Consider the following 22,429-nt stretch of genomic DNA (forward strand, 5'->3'; position numbering starts at 1 on the left):
AGCAGGTGGATCGTGGCCGACACCACCCACCCCCCTCCAACCCGTTAGGTCCCGCCTACAGACGCTCAGGCTGCTGTCGGGACTCCATTCCATAGAGGACAGTCTGAGAGGGATCTGCGCACCGGACGAGCTGCTGGACTTTGTTTGACTTTTTCTTTCCTTTGGGTGAAGTTACTTGCTGTTCGCTGTGAGTATGAATGCAGCGATGGTGGAGGGCTGCTTTCTGTCCGCTCTGCAGCCCAACTCCTCCTGCACCGCCTATGTGGTTCCGTCGGACGGTCCGTCTCCGGACCAGCTGGCTAAAGAAAGGAGGGTCCGGGAGCAGGTCCGGATGCGGCTGGCTGAGAGGAAGTCCTCTTCCATGACCAGGCTGGACGACTCACGATCAACAGGTAAACAGGGTCAAGCTGTGCAGCATGTGGGCTTCATGGAACATTTAATAAACATCAGGCCAATAACATGTTCAAGGCCATGCAGCAACACTGAGGTGCAGCTTCACGCTCCTGTTCTCATAGATTCTGAGTCCTGGTTTGTATGAAGGCTTAAAGCTCGCTGTGAAAGTTTTCATCACAAACGAACAGAACAACACACATCTTTGTAACTTAATAAGCTGTCGAGCAACAGACTTTTTATTTTCATCCAACTATCAGCCTGCATGGCTGAGACCTGAAGCCCATGTGAAAAAAAGAAACAGTTCTCCTCCTGGCCTCTAGGTGTCATTCCTTATTGACACCCATTTTTAAATGTCCCATTTAGCCTGTTACAAAAAACACTTTTAATCTTAGTGGATATGTTTCATGCTATATTTACTTACTTTTTTATTTGCCTGTACTTGGATTAACCAGGTTTTTAAACATACAGACCATTTCCCCAATCCCCCAAGTGGTCCTCCAAGATCTGATCAGACCTGATGAAGCCACTGTGGGAAGGTTCCTTGATGTTTCCTTGATGTTAAACTTTAGTTAACATGGCAGGGATGAACGAGAGTCTTAGCTGACATGTTTAAACCATGAGTGACAGCATCCAACAACATCTGGAAGCATCAGGCCATTTGAGCGAATGCAGAGAGTGTAATGGAATTCTACATACTGCAGGCCTTTACTGGGCACATACCATTGTTTCATTTCCCCTTTGTTCTGGGTATATTAGGAAAAGAGTAAATTCAGTTTATTCTAAACAGTCAACAGTGCACATTTTTGTTATAGGTAAAATAGAAACACACTTTGTTGTCATGATTACACTGTAAGTGTCACTTTTTCGGGCCGATGTCTGGGCCAGTGTTCCATGCCTGTTCACTTCCTGTTTACTCTGCGTAAATAGACAATGTCCTCTTTCAACCCAAGTGGATTTAACTTAAAATATATTTTGTTCAGTCAGTCAGTAATAACTTGCTGGTCATTTCCAGATGTAGTGACTAGATGGGAAAGCCCAGTGTGGAGTAAAAGTGTTTTTTTTGTGTGTGAACCACTGATATGTTGACATGTGGTCAAAAATTCAATACTATTGCACAAAAAGATTCAGTTGTATTTGTGTAAAATCTTTCACAATGAACATGGTCTCAAGGTGCTTGAGAGAAAGCCAGAGTCCTGAACTCCCTGAGCCGACTTTAAGGAAAACTCCCCTCTAACAGGAAACCTGCAGTTAAATAAAGGTCAGGGGAAAAGGAGGTAGGACAGGAGCGAGGAGATAGATTCACACACAAACCTGTCAGCGGGCGCTATCTCAGCGTGACAATTTACAGTAATTATTGCATACCAGATCAAATGGTTTGTACCAGATATTCTCACTATTACAGAGCAGCTGGACTGTCACATGAAATCAAATCTCAGCACAGCATGAACCCAGGAATCTGTGGGAAACTGTGGAGTTCTGAAGGTCTCCTTTATCAGCTGCGCCACACCGTGATACACAGCTAAACAGGCACATCATTCAATATTTAAGAGGAATTATTCTTATTTTCGGTTGTTTATTCAAAGCAGAGTATTGTTCACCAGACGGACATCTGTGAGAACCTGTGACTGTTATTTCCTGGTTATTTCCTGTGTTGCTTTCTTTAGGAAACTTCTGACATCACAGGTTCATGAGTGTAAAGTTTTTTTCTCTGAGTTAGCACAAAACCTCTGTCTTTACATGCACACATGATGTCGACCTGAAGTCAGAGGCGGTGGTAAAACGGATAGGCGTTTAAAAAAAATCGAAAATATGAGAGCGGAAGGAGAAGCACCTCTTTCTTACTACAGCTACTCCTTCTGATAACACAGCAGGGCCTCACTTTGACTCACAATGGGTCAGGATGTTGTCTGAAGGCCGCACGTAAACCTTTTACTAAAGTAATGCATACTTAAGACTTTTACTCCATTACATTTCTACAATGGTTGTCGTTACTCGTTACATTTTATGAAAACAGTTTTGCTAAAATTTCTCCTCGATCTACACAAAAATATGGATTGTGTTGAATTTAGAGGGCCCAAAAATGATGGCGGATATAGAGTTGCTGGCAGGGATTTACTAGTGTGACATCTGTATAGAGTATTATCAGGAGCTATCTGCATTCTTTATCAGAATGCCACCACCCATAGATATTGAGTCATCGCGTGAGTACTTTTACTTTTAATACTGTAAATTTAAAAGTAAGTACTTAAGACGTTCACTTAAGTAGGATTGTTAATGCAGTAGTAGAGTAGTGGTATATATATTTTACTGTAACTGTACTTTTACTTCAGTACCAAGCTTCAGTACTTCCTTCACCCCTGGACGTGGATACACAGCTTAATCCTTGAAACGTTAACCATCCATCACATTTTTGTGTAGTGTGCTGGTGTGTTCTAAGAGGATCTCACTGAGTGGGAGATAGAAGCTCCCTGTGGAGGCTTTTTTTGGTCAGAATGAGCCAGCACTGTGAGATAGCAGTCTCCCTCCAGAACCATCACAAAGCTGATGATGTAACAGACGCTGCATCATGTCATGTGACGATGAACATGCTGATAGTGAAACAAGTCCGACCTGAACTTTTTCTTTGAGGAATGGGAGAGTGGGGTTGTAGCGTGTATCAGTATCGTAATGCACTACATTGACATAAGATGTGTTTTCTAACATAAGGAATCCAGGCATTAAAATCTGTCCACTCCACTTGATGATTTGTTTGACACTGTAACATTAAACAGCAGCTTCTTAAAGGTAGGGTAGGAGATTTTGAAAACTCAGTGAGAGTCAGCCAGATTTTGAAAGGAAACACACGCCCCTTTCTCTCGGAGCTCACCCTGAAGCCACGCCTCCAACCACATGGACGAGCATCACCTGAAGACGAGTCTGTGCCTTCAGCCATCACGCACGTACCTCTCTTGTGCTCAGAGCAGGTAGAGAGTGACAACCAGCCAATACTCCGTGCAGGGTCCACCCAGAGGATTGGCTGATGTTTTTAGTGTTTTATAGCTTCCACAGATGATTAATATTCTTTGTTTTAAAGGGAAACTGCCGGACTAATCGGTTGCTATCGGATTGTAAAGAGAAGTTACACTAATTTAACAAAAAGTGCCTCAGAATGAAATCTCCTACCCTACCTTTAATGGAAAAAAACAGTGATCAACAGTAAGCCTGACAGTGGGCAGGGCCAGAACTGGCGTCAAGCTTCATGTAGCAGGGTAATTATCATAGGCCGGAGTCACATACACTCCTCGATAAGGTCAAGGTCAAGCCTGCCTACAAACCAAAGATGTGCATTAGGTCATTCGGTTAGGTTATTTAGGTATTCTCAGTTGGTCATAGGTGTGAGAGTAAATGTGTGACTGGTTGTCCATTGTGTCCAAATAGATGGATCACTTGGTGGCTCTTGTTGATGTGGAAGTGAACTACAAATGCCATTCCAAGTGTGTTCATTTTTCTGAAAAGTGGCAGCTCACAGTTGGCCAGTCTGTGATGACCTGCATATATTCTCATGCCTTCCAATGTTTACTTTCATAAGTCTCCAGAATCGCTGCAGAGGACAGTGGGACAGCATTGATTTGGTAAAGGATGGTCCAGTTTGTCCTCTCCTAAAGGAGATAATAAAGGTAGTACATACATTTCCTGTTATGGCTGCCACTGAGGTACTTCTGGGTCATTACACTCAGTCAGGAAATGTTCTTAGTCAGTTTGACTCTTTCAGCACAGTCATAGTCTGTTAATGTATATACATAAATATGGATGACCTTCTGTGACCTCACCCATAGGTTTCTGATGAGCTACTTTCCATGTGGGAGGCTCTGACCCTGAGTGCCATGAGTTTGCGTGGAGTTGGAGTGTCAGCAGGAAGCCTGTGAGGTCTATGTTAGAACTGACTCACGTTTGGAGCCAGCCCCCAGGGGGCTGCAGGTTTTCACACCTCTACATTGGATTCATTTCATAAAAAACATGTGCTCATCAATTATTTTAATACATCAGTATTATGGCATGGCTGATGAAGGAAGGGTCTCAGGTCAGGACGAACACAGAAGCCTCCTACTCATTGTTATTCTCTTTAAACACGCAGATCACCATGTGATCTTTAATTCTCATGTGATCTTGACACTTTCGGGAAAACTTGTAATCTCACAAATCCAGCCAGACAGGCAGTGCTTGGAAGCACTTGGCTTCTGAAGCCTGCTCCCGGTAAGACTTGAGGTCACACTGAGAACAGAACAAAGCCGTGGCGCTGTTGGGTCACGGTACACACATGCAGGGTGGAAGGTTGTCATCAGTAAAAATACATCTTTTTATACTCTTTTAGACTGAGACACCATCATTGTTTGGATTGTTCCGTTCATGTAGCAGCTCTTCTATCTCCATGCTTGATGCTGTGATCTTCTAAAGGCCTTTAGCAACCCAGTGAAAAATGAAAGCTGAGGAAACTGTCTGAGAGAGTCTGCGTGTTAAACAGTACGAGACGCTCTGTAAGCTTGTCAAGTGTGTGGAACATTCCTCTCCAATCTCCTCTTCACAGCATGTTATCACAATCTATTTTAGACCGGTCAGCAGTTTGGTCAGTGGGTTATATCCTGTAGTCATACCTGGTATTTTTCATTAGTTCAACAAAAAAATGGATCCTTGAAAGCACTTGGGACTCTTTATCACTGACTAATAAAAGCATCGGAGCCATTTTATTCATGACTAAGGGGAAAAACAGATGTATATTAGCATTTATGTGTCCGAAGGTCAAGGTTAAAAATATCCACAATCTTCTCGTAACACACACACCAATCATATACTTGTTTTCTAGTGTGTGCTTTTTTCTTTATTCACACGTAAACAAATTAATTTTCTGCAGCCAAGATCAAATTCGAACACAATCCCATTGAAATCCATTATTTTGAAGATGTGCTGCCTCACACAAAAGGGAAAATTAGTTTCACTGTGCATGAAACATCAAATTCAAACACTAACATGATTATTGGGATGAGCCTGGAATGACTGTGCTCATGTTAGCAGAGTTTATCTTCTTATCGTTTTGTTCCTTCCTGTTTTATTTTGGTACTAGTCATCTTATCACGTGCTGTGTTTGTTTTAGTTCCTTTCATCGTCTCCTCTGTGATTGGTTGTCCCACCCTCATTACTTCCACCTGTGTCTTATTAGCATCACCTGGTGTATGCATCTCCTGGGTGGCCCTCCCAGTGTTACAGTTTGTTTAGTTTCATCCCCTCCTCTGTCCTACATTTGGGTTCAAACTACAGCCTGCATAACAGCAGTGTACACATTGTTGTTTTTGCTTTGTACATTTAATGTCCTACTCATGATGTGCAACTTCTACCCCCCATCTTACTTTTGTATACTTTGTTATGATTAGATTATACGATGGGTCTCCCACACATTTCCCTCCTCATATTACCCTGACCAAAGCAAAACATGAACCCTTGTAAATGTTCCTAGCACATTAAGATCTTTGTAATGAAACTATAATGAAAACTTAATTTAAAAAAACATACAAGAAAAATCATTACCGTAAATAAGTAAAGACATCCTGTCATTGGATTTCCAAACAGATTTCCACATCATGCTTCTAAAGATGGAAAAGTATCTATAGATATTTATAACTACAGAGGCGTACCACTGAAGTCTAACAGCCAATATGTGAAAATAAGAATAACACACTAACATCAATTGATCATAACACTGAGCACTGACAGGTGAGGTGAATAACTCTGATTACCTGGTTACCATGGTGTGGTAACCAGGAAGGAAACACAGATGGATCTTTTAACATGGAGTTCTATGAGGTCACTAAAGGAACTGCAGCATTTGGCACTTCGATGATCAAAGATGCTCAATAATCCTAAAGGGACAGATAGGCCGGAGTACTGTAATAAGAAACATCTTTTCTTTGTGTGTTTGTTTAAACAGACTCCATACATTCCGCTGTGCTCTATGCTGCATGGTTACGTATGACCTTCCCTGACTTCTGATGCTTATGTTCAGGCATGCAGCCCAGCTCCCCTCCCAGCAGCATTTCCTCTTTCCTTCCTTCCATCAGATGGATTGTATGGTTTTGTGTTGTTCCTTCTCCTTAAGCCGTGTTTCCCCTTTTTTAGCTCTGTTCAACTTATATCGACTTACCTTCACATTGTAACACACCATGAGGTCAGAGAGTGTTTACACATGTGGTTACAATGAGCTACACAGACAGAATGTGAAATCCAATGACATTTTAGAGGTACAGAATTTGAGCAGGCTTCCAACACACACGGAATAAAAACAGGGGCCGACGTCAATAGACACTAGCATATTAGCTTTCTAGCATTTAACTCAAAGCTGAGAAACACTGTAGATACTTCAACTCAACCAACAAAGCTGCCCCTCCCTCCTTTTACTGTTCCTTCTGCAGCTTGGCCCCTCCAAATTTATGGAGCCATGTCGTCAAGGCAACGCCATTAACAGCTGGCTAACCCCACAGCAAGAACTGTGAAACCAATAAAAATCCCCAATGGAGGAGTGGGGTTCCGTCCAAGTAGTCCTATACTGTCCTCGCCCTCTCTGCTCAGGCTCACTCCCACGCCTATACTGTAGATGTTTGTCTCTTTATCTTCGTTTTCAGAGCTACATGTTAGTCCATGGTCCTCCTCACTATCCAGTGTGTATCTACATACTTTCATTCTTATCTGCCAAACACACCCTCTTCACTACACAATATAGTCCAGAAAGATCACATCCACTTCACACACAGAGCGAAGAATTTGACAGGGTCAACAACATTCATTTCCTGGGAATCCATTTAACTGGAGACATGGGCCCTAAACCCCTCCCACCTGGTGATGAAAGCCCGACGCAGGCCTTTCTTTCTCAGTTAAATGTGTTCATGCAGACAGGATGTCTGTTTCTACGCAAGTAGCAAAGAATGCATATCATGTCATAGTGAGGTGTATTGGGATATTGGCAAGGACGTAAGCAGCATGTCTGCCATGATCCTAAGGCATGTTTTCTATTTGGTTTTAGAACTTTCTTTCTTATGTTATAATCCTATGTTTTATGTTCTTAAAGCAAAAATCAGAATTGTCTCAAAACGCTTCACAGAGACCCAGAGCCTGACCCCCCTTAAAAGCAACAGTGTCAGGGATTGTGAGATGGAGGACACAAATGCAGACTTAGCTGGAGGTGAAAACAAACTCAGTTCCTTTAATACTAGCCAGGGTTCGGTACATGGATGATCAGTCAGCGTGGCAAAGGTACAAAGAACAAAAGGCAAAACTGTAGACAGGAATCCAGGCAGGGTCAAAACACAAAGAATCCAAAAACTCAGGGCTGAAAGCTGAAACACCAAATTACTCACAGAAACCAACTGGCTGAAGAAAGGCTGGAACACTTGGACAAGACCTGGCTGAAACCATGACAAACAGTGTCAGTTTCTTGATGTTCCATGGTTTGTGGTACTTCCTGTTTTATTTTGGTAGCCAGCATAACTTGTGTATCTCAGTTTCTTTTACTTCCTGTGGTCTCTTCTGTGATTGGCTGCTGGCTCTAATTGTTATTACCTTTTAGAATACTTTAGGGACATTTCCCTATCAATAATTGTGATCAAATGATAAATACATGTTAAAAGAAAGAGATATATATGCACATGGTAGCATAGTGGAAATATAATGAATGAAGCTACTCATAATTAAATGCATGGAGACAGAGACTCACAGTTTAAATTGTCCTTTAGCTGTGGGATTACACTATGTTACTGTATAGAGTGACATCACCGGGGTCCTTTTCGGGGAATATTAACCAGGCTTATCATTTGTTTGTTGACATTCCCCTGTGTTTGGGTCCTTCACTACCTCTTTACACTTCTCTACCTTTTATCACACCAGTGCTTATTCTCCTCTTATATCATCTACTTTCTCTTACTGTCCCATCAGCAGGAGGGTCCTCCCAGCTTATCACATGGTCAGTGTAACATATGATGTATCACAAATTTAGATGGTGGAATTATGTCGGCTGTTTAATGGTTGAGTCTCTGTTCAAATGGTTACAACAATATGAAATATATGCTTGAAAAGAAACGATTATCATGGTCTCATGATGTGTACTGAAGCCACAAAGGACCTCCAAAATGTTTGTTGGATTGTTCTTTTCCACCATCGTCTGCGTTGTGGGTTCAGAGCACCTTAATATGTAGGCCAACAATAAAGTTAGCAGTAACAAAAGTTTAGTTTTTTTTAGTGTAATCAGCTTCACAAAACTACACAAGTGTCCTATTTGCTACTTGTTAGCTTTTTTTAAGACACAAAATTTTCATCATGCGAAGTACTGGTTTTATATTTAGTGTTACAATACAAAACATGTCTCACCTTATTTCAATCATTTAGAAAATCCATTGATGACACATGTCCAGGTTTAGAAGGCGCTGCATTGCACACATTAATAGTTACTGATCATTCTAATAGCTGGAGCTCAGATGGACGCTAGTTGCACTATAAAACTACAATGTAACTGCACAACAGCTGCTAACTTAGAAACCAGGATCAGCACCACCTGGTATTCATTTTCCATGTTGAGTTTACCAGTGGCTGAGAGGGGGTCAGGGAAGGATCAGGAAGCGCTGCTGTCCATGTTGTCATTGTTTCCAAAAGTCACAGTTTCTGTAGCTTCTGCTACACAATTCTACACATCAGCAGTATCTTAAAAGTTGTTGTGTTCAGTCCTAAATGCAGAGAAGTGTGGATGCTGAAACACAAGCAAAACTATAAATGTATATCCTAGATTAAGGCTGAACGCCTCCTAAACTGTTGGTTAATTTTCACCTGAAGGGTCATCATTTTGGATGTATTTTATGACGCTTACTCCTCTGACCTGGCAAATTTCCAGTAACATGACTGTTGCTCCTGGAGATTCTTAAACCAGCCATTCTCATGTGAACATTAACTGAAGCTGAAACTGACCAGACTTTACTCCTGTACACTGATCACTGTGTGCTGCCATCCAGATTCAATGAAATCATCTTAAAAGTTCTTTTAGATCTAGATCTAATCTATGTATGAACCTTACAGGGGCCTTTGACCATTATTGATTAGTGGACATTAAAACTAAGCATGATAAGGCAACAGCGGTATGTATATTTATTTTATTTTATTTTTTTTAAACATACTGTGCAACATGCACAAAACAGTTTGTGCATAAAAATTTAATTTAAAAATATTTATTAGTGTGTGTGTGTCAGTCTGTGTACTTATACAGCCTTCATTGTGAGAACCAGTTTAAGTGTCAGGGTTAAAAATTAGATTTAAGTTATGTTTGGAGAACTGAGCCTGTCTGCCAAAAAGGAGACAGGATGTGCTCGGTCCATCCTTTGGCAGGCCCGCTCCCACTGAGGGCGGCCGTGTCTCCTGCATAGGTGACTGTGGTCCAGACATCATCGTTCCCAAAATCTGTTTTGGATTACTTGTACAGATTGGATTTTAACTAAAAATAAAATCAAATAATACAAAAAATGGACTAAAAGTCCTTTTTTAAGGGGCTGAGGAGTACATTATATTAATAAATGGACTCATAGAGATAGTTGCACAAGGTTGTTTATGCATGGATGTGTGTGTGTGTGTCCTTGATTTGATTGCATTCATTCCATGTGTCCTTGTGTTAAAGGCACCTCTAGGGCTGCGGCAATAAAAAGATAAATATGTAGAATAGTATTGACAGTGAGATGTGAAAGAATCTCGTCAGTGTGAAGAACTACAGAGTGGTGTGAAGTGTGGGGTTTGCATATATCTAGGTTAATGACTTTGGGTGGTGCCAGTGAATGCAGCATAGTGTAAAAGTATGTGATTACTGTGCTGCAGAAGCAGCTCACTTCTTATTGTGTTGTGTTGTTACAGTAGTCACAGTAAATACTTTGTGACACTAACCTCTAATCTCTCTTCTCCTCTAGATTACAGCTTTCCTGAGGTGAAGAGCTTCAGCCACAGTCATGGGTTCAGTTCCAGGTCCATGATTCACACACCCAGTCGCGTCATGGCTGTGAGTATTTAAGACATTAAACAGAAATCAGTGCGAAAATACTCGATCAACACAGGAAGCAGGACAAACTGTGGGCCTGCATGCTTATTTTTCTTCATCACTACAACAATTGCTGGTTTGTTTTGATATTTTACTCTGTGTAGGCTGCGCTGAGGGCTTTGTGAGGCCACACCCATGTCCCTCAGCCAGAGAACTGTGAGTTTATCTCACTGCTTTAATATGCAATAGGAATTTGACAGCACTATAATAATAACACGTTCTAATTGATTTTGCAGTTTGGAAATGCCAAGTGCACCCTGCATTATCATTTTAGACATGGAAATAAATAAGGCTCCATTATCCCACAGGGCAGAGAAAATAATGTAAAAACTCCCACTAAGAACTGAGGGAGACAGGGTGGAGTCTCATCCAGGCATATGTAGGAGTAGATCAGGATTCTTGGTACATAACTGTCAGGAGGCAAAACTTCCTGATGCTCCACTACACCACCATAATAACCTCCATCAAAAGACCTGGTTAAACAGCTGTGCATACCCATGCATGCCCATACAGTATACAAAGCTAAATATTGGCCACTCTACATCGAGCTCTATTGCAATCTTGTCCACATGTATTAGTATCAGCACCGTGATCTATTTCTCCCTGCACCGCCCACTCCTCAGGTACCCACAGTGCCCCTCCACTCCACGGGGTTCTCCTCTCGCTCTGCTGTTGATGCTGGTTACAGGTCCAGCCACAAAGGATCCAGCGTGGTCCAGAGCAGCTTCCAGAGTTCCCAGGTGCACAGCAGAAGCAGACGATCCAAGTCACTGAGTCAGGGAGATCAAGAAGCATTGCAACTCAATGTGTTGGTGCGTCCAGAGAATACCACTCTTCCGACAACTGCGCCACCACCCGGCACCCTAAGGCGCAGTCTCAGTGGAATACTGGGCCAAGAGAGGGGCTACTGGCAGGAGGAGGAGCTTCCATATCAGTACACCTACAAAGGCCCCTCTCACCGTACCATCAACCGTATCGCCAACAGACAGCAGCACTACCAGCAGCACAGCTCCACCATTGGCCAGGAGGGCTGGGTGGAGAACGGGAGAGGGTTCCCCATGGCCGGGGACAGTTGGAGGGCACAGTGGCAGCAGCAGGTGTCCAGGGCCAACCAAGCAACCGGGCAATACGTCCCCATCCAACGGGCCGGCTCAGTGCGGAGTGTGAGGAGTGTGGGGAAAGGAGTGGATGTCCTGGAAGGAGCATCGATACACAGCAACGACCCACTAGGAGAGTGAGTCCTTTATTTTCCCAGCAGCAACATCTGGACCACCTCTGGAATATAACAGTAGCTCTGTCAGATTTGTGTATCACTTGCACAGTGCTTGTTGCTACACAAGAGTGTGACGTTATTATTACAGTGCAGTGATGCAGACATAATAATAAATTACAAATTATTTATGCAAGATTGTTTAGTGAAAAATGTTGTGTGTGTGTGTGTGTGTAGGATGCAGGGTCTGGACATAGCTACAGCTGTCAGATATCTGTCCGAGTCAGACACTGCTTTACAAGTTGTGGGAGCTGCATACATACAACACCAGTGTTACCATAGCAACGATGCCAAAAACCAGGTATGTGTCAATATATTATGCTACGCTATTTCTACTGTCTGCTGTCTATTGACTGTATGCACCTTTAATTTTATGGTCGGTGTATATTTTCTTTGTGTATGTCTACATCCTTTTCTTGTGGACAAATTACCACACATGGTGAAGTAGGGGTGCCTCTGTGTCCTTTAGGTCCACGCTCTGCGGGGCATTCCAGCTCTGGTACACCTTTTTTCTAGTGAGAACTATGAAGTGCAGCGCTACGCCACTGGCGCCATGCGGAACCTCATCTATGAGAACGCTCCCAACAAGGCAGCCCTCATAGATGTCGGCGGGCTGACACCTCTCGTCAACATCCTCAATGAACCTGATGAAGAGCTTCGAAAGACTATCACAGGTAGTGATTGTCTTTGGTTTCAGACAGTATGTGTCATTGGTGTAACTCACTCAGTGATTGCTCTGGTCTGCTGCAGGTGTGCTGTGGAATCTGTCCTCCAGAGACAACCTGAAGGAGAAACTGTGTGTGGAAGCTTTGGCAGTGCTGACAGAGAAAGTGCTGATCCCTCTGTGCAGGAGCCTCCCACTGAACCCTGCGGAGAAAGACATCTTTTACAATACAACCGGCTGCCTCAGGTGACTGTCACTGCGTATACAAGTACCACCACACTCATGCTGTGTGTCAAATTGTGTATTTCTGTTGTACTCTCTCTTAATGCTATGGTTTTTGTGTAAAAAAAAAAAAAACGGAAATCTTCACAGTGGGTCTTAGTATTAGGCCAATTCCACTTCAGATGAACAACATGTAACTATTGTCACTGTTAAGTATTAGTCAAAAATGAGGCCAAAAAGAAAAAGAAAACCTTTCCCCTCTCACGGCTTCCATAGGATTTAATTGTGTGAGCTGCAGCAGGTGCTGCTGATGATCAGTCCTTGATGAACTGATCATCAGCAGGTGTACAGACCTCTATAAAAACAGATGTTTTGACAGTTTGCTGCTCTGGAACATTCAGCTGTGTGTTAACACAATGACGAGAGAGAAAGACATAAACAATGGTGTTAGAGAAGCAGCTGTTGCTGCACATCAATCTGGAAGACTTATAAAACCATTTCAAACTATTTGGAGTTCAACGTTCTACAGAGAGAAAGATCATTCACAAGTGGAAACAGGAGTGGATGCCCCAGCTAATTCACCCCAAGATCAGAGAAATACAAAAAAGCTACAGCTGAACAATGTCCTATGGACAGATGAGACCACAGTGCAGTTGTTTGGTCTTAATGATCACCACCATGTCTGCTGAAAACCAAACACAGCATGCAACACCTCATACACACTGTCAAGCACGGTGGAGGAGGTTTGCTTATTAACTATTCACTCCCATCATGTTGTATGCTTACATCTGTCGGCACACATTAAAGCACCGTACAAGCATGTGTGCCATCCATTAGTGTATAGGAGCATAGCAAACTCCAGATGGCACAGCTGGAGTGTGATCTCTTCCAACAATAGAAAAAAACTAGAGTTAAAATACAGCTGTTTTAAAAGACAGAAGAACATTGCACTTCAAAGTGCTGGTGTGAAGCTGATGATAAGATATTTATACCATGCAAAGCTTCATCTTTACAGGCTGTGCTTCTTTTGTCTTTTTGTCAGGCTCTGGTATGAAACATAAACTTGTACATAACTACCAATAGGTTTTTTAAGGACTGCGTTCATTTGTTTAACTGCGCGGCCTAATAATGATTTAAATGTCTTTATTTGTGCACGTTTAGGAACTTGAGTTCTGTGAACGAGAAAACGAGACGGAAGATGAGAGACACGCCCGGCCTGGTGGACTCTCTGGTGTCTTACATTCAGCAAGAAGAAGCAGGAGATGACAAGGTAACTCTGACATGTTGTATATTGTGACGTCTGATTCTAAAATCACTGTGCTCATTACGTTAAACAGACACATTATACTTCATCACTGGCACTGAGGTGAAGTGAATAACACTGATTATGTTGTTACAGTGGCATCTGTGTTTAAGGCAGAGGACTCTGGAGGGCCGTAAGGAGGGGGCTAGCATATGATCGCACTTAAGACACTGAGCCTGAGTCCATGTTGCTTCCAGATCATAATTTTGGAGTCAGACAGTTAAACAGTTTTATTGTGGTAGATAATATGTGACTGGACAAATGGGGAGGAGAGGGGTATGGAGAGGACAATGATCACAGAACATGCTGTTTGTTGTTTTTTTCTATGTTAAGATGTATTCAGATTACTTTCAGTCTGACAGTGTTGTTTATTTTTCCTGCATTTGTTCTGTAGTATTCATCTCTCACTGTCTCTTTTTAGGGTTTAGAGAACTCATTGTGTGTAATGAGAAATCTGTCATATCAGCTGTACACTGAGCTTCCACCGTCAGTCCGAATCCGTCTGGAAGGCCCAGCCAGAGTGTCCGCCACGGACGCTGACACCATCGGCTGCTTCACTCTGTACAGCAAAAAAAACACTGAGGTGAAATGAGCCACTCACAAGCTCCCTCAGCACTCAGCAGGGATTTCATTCAGAGAGAATGTGTAAATATTAACGCACAAAAAACTAAATCCACCTTTGTACCATCTCTATGAGTTACAAATAGTTTTGTGTAAACACTCATGTGCACATTTGTCCTGTGAATACAGGACATGGCATTTTAGCTACAATGGAGTTTTAAGGTTAAGTTATTTTTGGAGTGACAGACACAGAGAATCCCATTTAACATACATTTACAGCTTATCTTTTTTAATACTGCAGCTTAAATAAAAATATAGAAGGTGATTTACAACAAAAACACTTCAGCAGGAATTTCAGGTAAAGCTTTTCTTCAAGTCAATAATAATAATATTGCATTATACTGTAGGAATCAGATTAGTCAATGTTTTATATTTTTTATGTAACTATATTTAAACGAGTAAGTTCCAAATATATGGACACTTTTCAAACGGAGTATTCCTGGATTGTGTCAGTCTGATACCACCACATTGCTTCGAGTCATCTCCAAACATGTTTTGCTGGCACATCATCAGCTCATTGTTTATATGTCAGGGAGCAGCTCAGGGGAGCTGTCTGTATTGTGTGTGCTGACTCTATGTATCCTGATCATATATCAGTCTGTCCTGACCTCAAACATAACCAGACCAACTTCAGACCACACTATCCACACCGCCATCCTCCATCCTGCCACAGAAGCTGACATAGCGGCGAAGGAGGAGAAACATGTATTGTGTCACTGATTAAATGAGAAGAAGGTGACCTGGTACTCCGTGTGTTACCGTCTCCTTTAGAGCAGATCATTGGTGTGGTGGGTGGAGCTTAAGCAGAGCCTGAGGATAGTGAACTTCCCCTCTGTCAGTTTCTCTTTCAGATACATTTCTACGGAGAGATATTTGGAAGGATCAAGAATAATGGCTGTGGTCATTGAACTTCCCTTGTTTCCTTCTTTCTTCACAGCAGTATAACCACAATCTGCCCACCCTGAGCCATCCAAAAGGGTCCGAGTGGCTGTGGCACCCTAAGGTGGTGACAATGTACAAACTGGTTCTACAGAACAGCAGCTGTAGTACCACCAGCCGTGAAGCCACCATTGGAGCCCTGCAAAATATCACTGCAGGAGAGGCCAGGGTAGGATCTGTGTTTGTGTTTATTCCAAAATCTGCCAAAGAAACCCATCCATAGCATCAGGCTCATGTGATCTCTGCCTCCATCTTTCCAGTGGGCATCAGTGCTGAGCTGTGTGGTGACAGAGCAGGAGAGGATGCTGCCCATCCTGCTGGATCTCCTAGACACAAACAGTGACCTGGAACTGAGGCCTCTGAGCGGCCTGCTGAGGAATCTGGCCAGGCATTCAACAAACAAGGAACACATGGGTAAGATGAAAGCCTCTTCAGCTCTAGGGTGGGGCAGGTATTTTATTATTAGTATTAGTATCTCCATGTGTTACTTCCTTTTGTTTTCCCTCATTGTTGATTGTCTGTCTTCACCCTGATTGTTGTGTGTTTCCCCCACATAAATCATTTCTGCTTAGTTTTTGTTCAGCTACTGGATTTGTTTGTTTGTACTTTTTGCTTTTATCCATTGAAGTCCTCTTGTTAGTTCTGATGTTTTTCTTGGATTTGTTGTTGTTGTTGTTTTTGAGGTTTAAGAAAACTTGCCTTTTGTTAAGTCTGCACAGTGGTCTGCGCAGTACAGATAATCTTTATGCACATCTTTAATAACATGCTGCCTTTGAGAGTATAACACCAACAACCTTTGCAGAACTGATCAGCTGTAACACTGTGAGCACTGACAGGTGAAGTGAATAACACTGATTATCTGGTTACCATGGTACCTGTCAGTGGATGGGGAGTGGACATTTTGTCTGTAAAGTTGATGTAATGGGCACGAGAAGGATGTGAGCAACTTTGACAAGAACCAAGCTTCAATGTTTAGACAGCCGGGTCTATCTAAAGTGGTTCAAAGCTCATTGATGGACATAGGGAGTGAAGGGTGGCTCAAAAGGTTCCTGCTGGTTCTGATAGAACACACGGTTGAGTTTGTTGCCTGGCTGCAGACCAGTCAGGGTGTCCACACTGGACATCATGATATGACTGATCAGTGTATGTTCTGTCAAATATCAGCACATGTCATGTATGTGCTGACGTTGTACAGTCTGGATTAAAGTATCTGTAAAACTGCTGGACTGTGGGCACCAGACCAGAAGAAGCCTGGAATCTCTAATCTTGAGTCATTCAAGCTCCACTTATTTAAATCAGCCCTTTCTCTCCTGCAGCTAAGAACACGGTGAATATTTTGGTGTCCAAGCTGCCCAGTGACGGCTTTCAGACAACACCCTCCCGTGAGGTGGTGGTCAACATCTGTGGAGCTCTTAATAACCTGGTTACCGGGAGTTCCCAGGCAGCCCGGGACATTTGTTACTTCAACGGCCTCCCTAAACTGGTGGGCATCAAGACATCTCATGATAACAGGTAGGGCTGTGGAGCAGGGCGGTACAACAGGCCTCGCTAATGTGTTGATATTTCAGTTAGTAACCTCTCAGACACACGGCTTCCTGTTTATGACGGTCAATGCTCTCCCTCCAGGCCTTTGGCCACACAAATATGTAACCTCTTCCTCATTTTGACGGTAACAAGCTGTGTTATGTCAGTGGTCCTCATTGTTTACAGCTGTCTGTTGATTTGTCTTGCCTCAGCTCTGGAAGTCTGAAAGCTGCCAGAGCAGCCTCAACTGTCCTCTGCAACATGTTCCAGTACAACAAACTGCACAAAGACTACAAACAAGTAAGTGTTTCCCACAGAGGGAGTATTTGCTCACAAGAACAAAATAGCAGACCTAACTTAGCATGGGTGGTCATCGGCAGTGCACAGCAGTCAGTGCTTCCTGTAATTAGACTGTGGTGTGGGGGGACCTTTGGCTTTGGTCCAGGATGTTGGGGGGTAGGCAGTCGGATCATCACTAATTTCTTTCAGTGATCTCTTCTGTCAGTGGTTGTCCAATGACCTGACAGCTCATTGGCTGGAGGAGGATTGAAGTTGATGCTCAGGAAACAGATCAGAAATTAAATTTGCTGGTCTTCAGTGTTGCAACACTGATTAATTGGCTCGAGTTAAAACCAAACATAACATAAGCCTTTGTGAGAACATTTCAGTAAGAAGAGCAGACACACTTTGTAAGTAAGCATAAGCAACCTGAATTTTAAGGTGTGTTAGTGGAGCTCAGTAGTTATTGGGGTGCCATATGGGTTGACTTAAAAGCAGATGCAGCACTGAATTATGGACCATGTGTAGAGAGCAGAAGCTCAGAGGCCTGTGAAGAGGGCGTTCCAGTAGTGGAGGCAGATTTCAGATGTCAGCCCCTACCATCCATCCATCATCCATTAACTCGCTTTGTCCTGCAGTGCAGGGTCACGGGGGGCTGGAGCCTGTCCCAGCTATCTATGGGTGAGAGGCGGGGTACACCCTGGACAGGTCACCAGTCCATCACAGGGCAGCATACAGACAGACAACCATTCACACTCACACTCACACCTACGGGCCATTTAGAGTCACCAATTGACCTAACAAGCACGTCTTCCACACAGGAAGGCCCCAGTCAGAATCGAACAGTTTCAATACAGTTTCTTTTGGGACAGTGGACATTTTGTGTGTTGCATATTAAAATTTGCAAGTGGCATAGTAGCAAAATACAGTATAATGAGACATGCAGGGTTTGATCATTCATCAGAGTCAGTACTCCTTAGATCAGCACATGCAAAACGTATTACTGTTTTATTTTTTTATAACAAATAAAATCAGTGTTAACTTCAGTAAAAAGCTAATTCATTGGATTAGTTTGGTATGTTTCCTCCTTGTCTGGCTGAAGGCAGCACATTACATAGATTTAATTGATATATGCCAAAATGATTTGACCACGGTTCAAAGAGGTTCTCACGATGTTAGGATTGTTCCACTCTCTCTGTTTTCAAGTGGCCTCATAAATGTTTAATAAGGGTTGAGGTTAAGCAACATTTATTACAGTCAGCCCTCTGAGGAGGGATTATCGTAAATATCTTGTAAAACATGGAGATATGTTGACAATGGCTTTATAATGTGTGTACAAAAGAGAAAAGCCACAGTGGCAGCAATACCCTCACATCACTGACGTCTAGCATGAATGATGGAGAAGTTTACATTGCATTGGAAGTAATGATGTGATTGGCTGAGCAGTGAGAATGGTGTGGTGGTTAAACTCCAAAACACGACACAACTGTCAGACAGTTTGTTTTGTAGCCTGTATTTACTCTCTTTTAACCCACTTGTAACCTTGTGAGTCTGGTTGTACAGACTACAGTAAGTGGTGACGTACCACCTACTGTAGGATGTCAGGCAGCTGTCCTGATTTTCCAATTGTTATTGTGTTTTGGTCAGACTGTGATGCACTTCCTCATTTGCAGCAGGAAGTACAGTACAGATGTATCCTTTTAAGAAGATAATAATATGCAGGTAAATCGAAAAATGAAATTGAAATCAATGTGGATCATATAAATAATGAAAAGAACTCTCAGGTTGATTTTAGTCTTTTAATGCTTTACTAACCTAATTGACTAATTGCATATTTGATCTAATGTGAGGCCAGAATGTGAATATTTGTACAGTGGGATGCCAAACTGTGACTCTTTCACAAATATAGGAACTAGAGCAGCGCTGCTGTTCATCATTTCTGACATGAGATGAGAATGTGTGGGCGTTGGCTTCCACCAGCTGCTTTTCTCCTTTACATTTACGTCCATCTGTTTTTTTAACCTCCACTCCTCATTGGTCGTCTTCCTGCCTCCTCTGCCTTTGCTCTGAAGGCCTGGACCTTGTTAGTCTCTGGCTGTGCTTATCTTTGGATACTTGGCTCTGCAAAAGCAAATATTTTCTTTGTAGCTGATAGCACATAGGTTGTAGTGTTGCCAATGTTACGGGGGCAGTTTTAAATTTGTCACGTCACACAATTGATTGTTAGTGACGACTTCAGCTTTCAGTCATTTCTACTTAAACACAACCCAGAGGCAAAATGAAAGATTTTATAAGCCTGAATCCCTTTATTGTTGCGATGGCACCGCTCTCCTCACGCTAGTGAGGATCTGTGTCTCATTTCTGTGGTTTGCCAGATTTTAAGTGTCTTACGAAGGAATGTGGAGAATCTGCCTTGGATATTTTGGGTTTGTCTCTTTGTCTCTGTTCAGAGAGTTGGCAGCTGCTGAAGACAATATTCTTCCTGTAAAATCTCCCGGCTACCACACACACACATGCACACGGACACACACAATGGAACGTAACACAGCTTATGCTGCTCACTATAACCTATCCTCACTTTATGCACAAGCCGTTAAAACAGTTTTAACCTCTCATGGTTCCTGCACAGTAAAAAAATTAGATTTTATTCAAAGTTGTGTGTTAAAAAAGAAACACTTGCCTTTATTTTGTTCACTAGAGTAACACATCTTACATAGTGGAGATCAAGTAGAGGGTTTGTAATAAAGCAAACGATAAACAACTTTAAATTATACACTCTTAGCACGCACAAGGATGTCAGTCACACACACGTGTCACTGCACACATGAAGCTCAGCCAGTTGTAGGTGCACAAGAATAAACACAGTCAATAGCACACTAGCATGTGCAAGATTAACTCAGTTGCCCACATGCACAGTCACATTTGGTGGCTTGTGTGCGTGCATGTATAGCTCAGTCGACAACGTTAAAAACTGTGCACAAACAACAAGTTTCACTCACGTGCACAACTCAGTTGTGTGTGAGTACAGGGGGAGATTTCCCATTTGTGTGCAAGGATGCTGCTGCATAGGAGTAACATGATCCCTGGTGCTGTGCACACACAGACTGCCGTCCACTGGTTCTGCACAGTGACTTATTGCATGTGCAAATCTCATTTTGTTGCTCACACACAGTGATTTGATCACTTGAGCCCATACAAGCTTTAGTTGGTCACTCATTACTTGGGATTTTGAAAGATTTGTTTAATTAATCTTTGATAACACATAGAGTGTACATGAACTGGTGTGTAATTTAAAACAGAAAGTGTGTGGGAGAACAGGGTCTTATCTAAAAGACTGACATGAGAAAAGGAACGTGGTGGGTGGGGCAGGTGTGGGAGGTAGGAAAGTCACCACTAAACAGCCAAATAAATAGAATTTCAGGCTAAATGTCTATGCAGCATATCACCACTGCATCAATCTTTGGGAATACCTCATGTGTCAGCATTAACAGTAAAATAAACCACTGGTGTCTGTTTGTCTTGTTCTGCAGAAAGGATTTGTCAGACAAGACTTCAGAGACGCCTCCATCTAATCCAGCCTTTGACCCTGAAATCACAGGTGCCGTGAGGAAAAGATGAAGAACCTGAAATAAGTGGATTATCCGACTGTGATGGACCTACAAGATAAAAACCTGGAGCCAATGGAACAGAAGCTTGCCCTTTTTAGGTGGTTGGTTTCAATAGCAGCAGATAGCACATTCAATAGCACATTAGGGATCAACACAAATTCCATGTATTTTACTCAGATACAGATAGAAAGATAGAAGATAGACAGGTAGAGGTTGCAACTAACTCTATGTGCTCTGCCTCTATTGTGAACTAAAAGCGACAGGATCAGTAACAGACTCCTGTGATGCATTCACTTACTATTGTACATACTGAAGTGCCTTCGACCCGTGATGCTTTTAGGTACTGCTGTGCGAACTTAAAGTGTCATTTCTGTTCATTTCCCTATATTATGGCTATTTTGGCCCCCATGTATCATGATACCCTTGAAATTCTATGGAACAAGGTGTGACCGTGGTGTAATTTTAAAAATCTGCTCATTCCAATTGAAGGACTTTCAGGGTGGTTCTGTGTAACAGCCCATCTGTTGCATGAGGTTAAGTCATAATAGCCACATTAGAGGGAATCGAGTCATGTTGATAACTCTGGAATTGTGCCTATGTATAGTGAAAATGATATGATATGAATATTGGAAATGAACTCTAAGCCAGCAAAAGATATAGCTCATAGCTGTTAGCATGCAAAATCTTCTAACAATATTTTGAAATCAGATAGTGTCACTATTTTCTTTCACTGTTCAAAATGTGGACAATATACTGGAGCTTTAAGTTTCAAAGGGAGAAAAGAAACCTGAGAGGAAAAGCAGAGATTGATTTGCATTTGTTTATCTGTCTACAGCTGTGTCTGTGCTGGAAATGTAAATGCTAGTTATGTTTGATGAAATAAAGGACTGCATATAAGGCTAGTATGTCATAAAATAGAGAAACTTAAAGACGTTTGACATTTGTTATGTATTTGACTGGATGATGAAACAGACTAGGTTTGCTTGTGAGGTCACTGAGGTCAGCGACAAGGCTGTTAGCCTTTAACCTTTGCGTGAGCTGGGAAGGATCTGAAGACTTCATTGTAAGTGGTGTTTCTTTAAACAGTCAGAATCTGTCCTGTAATGATTGTCCCATGTCCTGAGGACGGCAAAGAACCCACAGACTTATACACAGGAAAAACAAATGATTTTTTATGGCCTACCATGGGTTTGCATCCTAGTCATGAAGCACTTGCTACCTATCTAATCACTCCTTCAGTTATTTTTTAATTAATATTGACAGTAAATAGTGTGAAGTTGAGTGACATCCTTAGATTTAATCAACATAGCATCCTTGCTTATTGTCACAGTAAAATGATGCAGCTCACATGGATTTTCAGCGCCCTCTTGTGGATTAAACACTGACCTGAAAGGCAAGGATGTTTGAAAATCATACATACATGATACATACAAAAATATCCACCTAAAAGTAAATCCACCTCCACATTTTGTTAGACCAAAACACATATGATTAGACCTGCTAAATATAGGTCTAG

General features: G+C 42.2%; 1 protein-coding gene across 2 annotated transcripts; it reads left to right on the top strand.

The window, feature by feature from the left end:
• LOC114433309 (plakophilin-3-like) lies at positions 1-21,842 on the top strand. Of its 2 annotated transcripts, none has more exons than XM_028401806.1 (13): positions 1-392; positions 10,356-10,444; positions 11,107-11,717; positions 11,931-12,054; positions 12,223-12,427; positions 12,504-12,663; positions 13,801-13,909; positions 14,364-14,525; positions 15,504-15,671; positions 15,763-15,916; positions 16,819-17,014; positions 17,239-17,326; positions 20,836-21,842. In XM_028401806.1, the coding sequence occupies exons 1-13, from the start codon at positions 194-196 to the stop codon at positions 20,875-20,877; spliced, it is 2,307 nt and encodes a 768-aa protein (XP_028257607.1). In that variant the 5' UTR covers positions 1-193; the 3' UTR covers positions 20,878-21,842. The 2 variants fall into 2 exon arrangements, with proteins under 2 accessions (XP_028257607.1, XP_028257606.1); XM_028401805.1 differs by having other exon boundaries at positions 2-392; positions 15,501-15,671.
• Positions 21,843-22,429: the final 587 nt, after the last annotated feature.

Source organism: Parambassis ranga, chromosome 3, assembly GCF_900634625.1.
Source record: "Parambassis ranga chromosome 3, fParRan2.1, whole genome shotgun sequence".
NCBI classification, from domain to species: domain Eukaryota; kingdom Metazoa; phylum Chordata; class Actinopteri; family Ambassidae; genus Parambassis; species Parambassis ranga.